General features: G+C 48.6%; 1 protein-coding gene across 1 annotated transcript in view; it reads left to right on the top strand.

Moving 5' to 3' along the window:
• The window catches only part of spns2 (SPNS lysolipid transporter 2, sphingosine-1-phosphate), a 59,516-nt gene that overhangs the window by 43,682 nt on the left and 10,835 nt on the right, over nt 1-4,999 (top strand). The window contains exons 7-9 of the mRNA XM_005740315.2: nt 164-353; nt 2,085-2,150; nt 2,566-2,664. Of these exons, the coding sequence (XP_005740372.1) occupies nt 164-353; nt 2,085-2,150; nt 2,566-2,664 (355 nt within the window). The remainder of the gene's footprint in view (nt 1-163; nt 354-2,084; nt 2,151-2,565; nt 2,665-4,999) is intronic.

Genomic DNA, 4,999 nt, shown 5'->3' with positions numbered 1-4,999 from the left:
CCAAAGGATGCATGAGGAGGAGCGTGTGACACACCCACTGTGACACACCCACTGTGAGCAGCTGATTGTAGCTTTTTTTACAGTGCGCCATTCTTCTGCGACCTTGATCGCAGTGTTTCACGCTGTAAAACCTGCTCGTCTAAATCTGCGTTATTTCCCACAGCATGGTGTTCGGGGCCATCACATGTGTGACGGGGCTGTTAGGCGTGGTCATCGGGGCTCTCACCACACGCCTGTGTCGCCAGAAGACAGAACGAGCCGACCCTCTGGTGTGCGCCGTCAGCATGCTGGGCTCGGCCATCTTCATCTGCCTCATCTTCGTGGTGGCCAAGAAGAGCATCATTGGAGCTTACGTAAGGCTCGTTCCCTGGAGCTGTCGCACAGACGGCGTTGTGCCTGCAGTGGATCAAGTTTAAGTAAAGAGCTGTGCCAGGTTTGGGGATGTTGGAAAAGCATTCTTCATTTTGAAGGATGAGGCGATATTAGCGCGTCAGTTATGATTCGTTCTAGAAGCTGACAGTCAAATGAGACGGAGAAGCTGTCGGGTGGGAGCAGAGCAGTGAATGGGTGTAGCTGATCATACTGATCGTAATAACAGGTGAGCCTGATCGGGCCTCCACACTCACTAATCGTAGGCAAACAGCATGGAGCCAGTGGACCTAGTTACCTCGTGCAGCAGGAAAGGCTGTTTTTGAAACAATGTCGGACTTATCAAGCACAGATTTCTCGCTCTTATCAGTGACAAAGGAATAGGAAGGGACTCTCAACAAGTTGGCCTGCAGTGGCAGAAACGTTCCCATGCGTGTAAGGAAACTTAACAAACAGGCTTCCATATCCTAAAAAATGTGACCTCGGCTTTCCCTGGAAAGTCCGGCTTCGTATTGGATTTTACAACCGTGAGCATTTTTTTAAACCGAGTGACGATTCGAGTGACACGTTTGATCCTGGTATGAGGAACAAATCCCTCTGAGCTTCTGTCAGGAAGAAGAAATCAAACATGCAGAGCTCCCACTGTCCACGAGCAAACAACCAAAAGCTGATTTATTTAAGCAGCAATATGTTAAGTGTAATTTCTATGAATTAAGTGAGTAGCCCACAGGTAGCACGCCAAACAAAGTAGGTCCCAGGTGACAGATGATTACTGCTGCGAATAATGATTTCGATGTAATGAAGTAAGATTTGTTTGAACTTCTTCCAGGTCAAAGGCGCACATTTATCAGGTGTCAGGCAGCAGCATGACTCAGCCAATTAGAGCCGAGGAGCAGAAGTTTCCATATTAATTACACCATTACAGATCTGTCCAACTCAATTTTATACAGTTGCTCTATTACAGAAACAGGCTTTAGCTTTGCTAATGACTCAAGTGACGCCTGGTATCGCTCCGAGTGTCAGATGGTAACAGTGCAGGTTGAACGCTGTCTCGGTCCAACGACAGAGGTTTGGGTTTTTACCAGGCAGCAACAGTAGCAGTCCTCACTACGAGGTCATAATTTCAAACACATGATGTCACTGCTTTTAGCCAGCTTCAGTCTACTGTACAGTATTAAATCATCTTACAGTACAGCAGCGCGTGTAAGTGATCGGCTCAAGTTTCATGGCAAAGCGCTGACAGATGTGTCACATTATAAGGCGTGACACGGCTGCGGCGGGCGGCGCTGCTCTGTCGAGGCCGTCTGACCTCTCGCAGCTGTTGTCTCGTCAGCGCACGGCCGTGCGTCTCTCTTCTAGGAGGCGACGTGTTGGCAGCTTTCAGAGCGGACCTGTCTGCTGTGACCTCTCTGTACTGTAGGTCTGAAACAGCAGCACAAGTTTTATTCCCGGCAGGAAACACATCAGCCGGCTGTGAGGAGCCGTGTTGGACCCTCGGTGCTGTTCACCAGCAGCCCGTCTGTTCCTGTCTTACTTCAAGTTTTCTCCTCCACCTGTATAGTTGTGGTTTTCCACACTGAGCTTCAACAACAATCCTTATCATCCGGTGCTGCTCTTCAGCTCGTGGGCTACACGCTCGGCGTTTTTAAACCACCGCAGCAAAGCATTTCTCTGAGTGTTCCCACACGGAGTTAATGATCTCTTTCTTTCTTTAGGTTTGTATCTTTATTGGAGAGACGCTGCTTTTCCTCAACTGGGCCATAACAGCAGACATCTTAATGGTAAGTATTGAGAAACCAGTACTTCTCCTCTGGGTCACTGGAAGTTCCAGCGACAAACTTTACCAATGGGGTCGTCAGATTAGATGCAGGTTTGGAAATGTGCGAGCGGCCGACAGTTCGGGCGGGGCTGATAATTGCTGCCTCGACTGAGGCTGAGTCATTCCCGCTGGTGAAAACAAACACAGGGGAGGTTTTTCTCTGATGTGTGTTTTAGTGTCTAAAAGTTCAAATCAGCCAAATGAAATTGGGTTTCCGCTGAGCTGGGTGAACGAAGCAGCGCCTGGGTTTGTGTTGGTGGTGACTGTGTGGAGACGCACCACTGTGGACAACCCAGGTGTGCCTGGGCCGGGTTTTCCAGTTACTTTGTGCAATCTGCTGCATTTTTCAGCCTTTGTTTCTTTATGTGTTTTTGCAGTTTGTTGTTATACCCACGCGGAGAGCAACAGCTGTCGCGTTCCAGAGCTTCACCTCTCATCTCCTGGGCGATGCAGGAAGTCCGTACCTGATAGGCCTGGTAAGACTCTCCCAACACAACACTGTGTGATGATCCGGGTGTGAAGAGGGAATGTGTTTACGGTTTAACCAGTGTTGTGAGTCTAGACAGTACTGCTGCAACACAAACGATGTTCAGCTCTCGCTTTAAGTAGGACGGTGCAAAGTGGAGCTTTTAGCTCACGTCTCAGGAGAGCTGTGATTTCACCGCTGCTCTTCAGGCTGTCGGTGGCTTTCTCTAGTAAACCTCGTGGCTCCCAGAAGGGGCCTCTGTTACTGTATTCAACTGGTCAGGAGACGAAAATGGCTCTTACCGCCACGCTGGGCCCCTCGAGGTCACAAGCAGCCCCCTGCCCCACATCCCACCCTTCAAACTGCAAGTATACAACCAAAGAACAGCATTTAGGGGCCCGAGTGGAAGTGCTGCTTGCTATTCAGTCAAGTGTGAAACAGGATTCACTTCAGACTGTCGAGTGAAATTCTTCACGTTTCAGCCTGAGATTAAACGATGTTAAATAGTAACTCACAGAGGCACACGGTGTGCGCTCGTGTTCAGCGTACACGGAGCGTGAACAACAGTGATGGCCGTAGAGCGTGTCACAATCTATGCACACGCTTGACTTTATCATAACCGCCTTTGTGTTGTATTGTTGTGCCCTGGCTCACAGCCTGGCTTAGCTACATTAACCAAAGCAGTGGAAGTGTTTGATTAGTGAATCAAACTGGCCCGACAGGCTCACGCAGACGCAGGTGTCTGCAGAGCTGCAGACCGCAGTGCTTTCTTCCCAAAATGAAAATGTTGAAATAGTGTCTAAGCCCGTGTAACAAAAGAAGCAGAAGATGATTTACAACGACTGATCAAAGCCAGCCTTTAAAAAAAGACACATTCTGTGGTGATGCAGGTTCAGGGGCTGGCACTGCATTGTGCCTGCACATTCAATAGATCAATTATATTGTACAGATTTGCCACAGAGAGATTTTGCTTTGATAACCGTATGACTCATTCTCAGTCACCTTGATTCTACTCATTTGAAGGCTCCATCGGTGCTCCAATAGTCTAACCACAGAAACAGTTCAGATCAGTCGCAACAGGAAAAATGCAACGTGTTGCCGACAGGGAGGATTTGTCTCTGCTTGAAATCATTGTGCTTTATGTTGGATAAATAAAACAGGTGGAGTCTCACTGATATAATAAAACTTCTCCGTTTTTTTCCTGAATTTTACCAAGTAAAGCAGAAAATTAACCAGCAGATTAAATATTAATTGAAATAACAGATTAGTTAGACAGGACCATAGCAGCGCGGCTTTGTTGTCTACTTAAACATCCAGACATGAAACTGAGTAGGTGAGAAACAGCATGAGAAGAGGAGCTGGGGTGGAGGCGGGTTGCAAAGCTGCTTGCAGCCGCACAGAAGGTGAGGTTAAAACAGCAGGAAGGAATTTCTGTTTATGAGCAGACAACTGGATATCTGACAGAATATCAGCTGAGCTGTCATGTGATGTGTGCTGGCATTGAGGTCATCAACCTTATGCCTTTTATATAGTCCGATATAAGATTATTACTTAGCGGTCGTTGCCCATGCCCCAAATGTCGGTAAACACACACAGCTCTGTATTGAAGGCACTAAAGCCTGCATCCAGGCTTCAGGGGTCACAGTTCACCTCTGGGTGACACAGCCAACCGCCGGCGGTTTCTCAGACCTCCACAAACCCAGGACCGCAGCATAGACTGCTCCGAGTGCGTCAGCGCTGTTGTTGTGCAGTGGTTAGACACACGAGTGCCATGGCCCTGTCGCAGCACAGGCTGAGTGCAGGCAGATACGCAGTCGCCCGTGCACTGTCACAAATACTGCGAATGAGCAAAGTGGAGAGTCACAAGAAAAACAGACCAGTGGTTATTGCTTAGCAACCACAGGAGAAAGTGAGCAAGTGAGTCGTCTCGGTTCACAATTAGGTTTTGACGTGTGACGCGGAGATCATGCACAACAAACCACTGCGGCATTTCCAGTACGCCTGCTGCACATGGCAGCGGCCGCAGATATCGGTGCCCGCATGCCGCACAGATACCACTTCCTGTCGTGTAAAAAAACAAAGATTCCTCTCTATCAGCGCGTACACCAAAACGAATCCCCCAAGAAGGACATGATGGACTCCACCTATACTGTAAAGTAGGACACAGCCAGAGGCAGAGTGGGTGGCAGCGGGATGCCGGTGACAATCTCAGCAATCTTCCAAGAAATGCTTCCTGGTAATTAGACATGCGGCTGTTCTCCACGTATTTTTAGTCAAGCTGCACTCTGCAAGTTGCAGACAATTGACTGTACACCTCTGCACCAGCCACACACACACACGCACAC

This window comes from Pundamilia nyererei, unplaced genomic scaffold (genome assembly GCF_000239375.1).
Source record: "Pundamilia nyererei isolate P.nyererei 1_Seehausen unplaced genomic scaffold, PunNye1.0 scaffold00099, whole genome shotgun sequence".
Taxonomy (NCBI): Eukaryota; Metazoa; Chordata; class Actinopteri; order Cichliformes; family Cichlidae; genus Pundamilia; species Pundamilia nyererei.
This window is presented reverse-complemented; position numbering and strand designations above follow the sequence as displayed.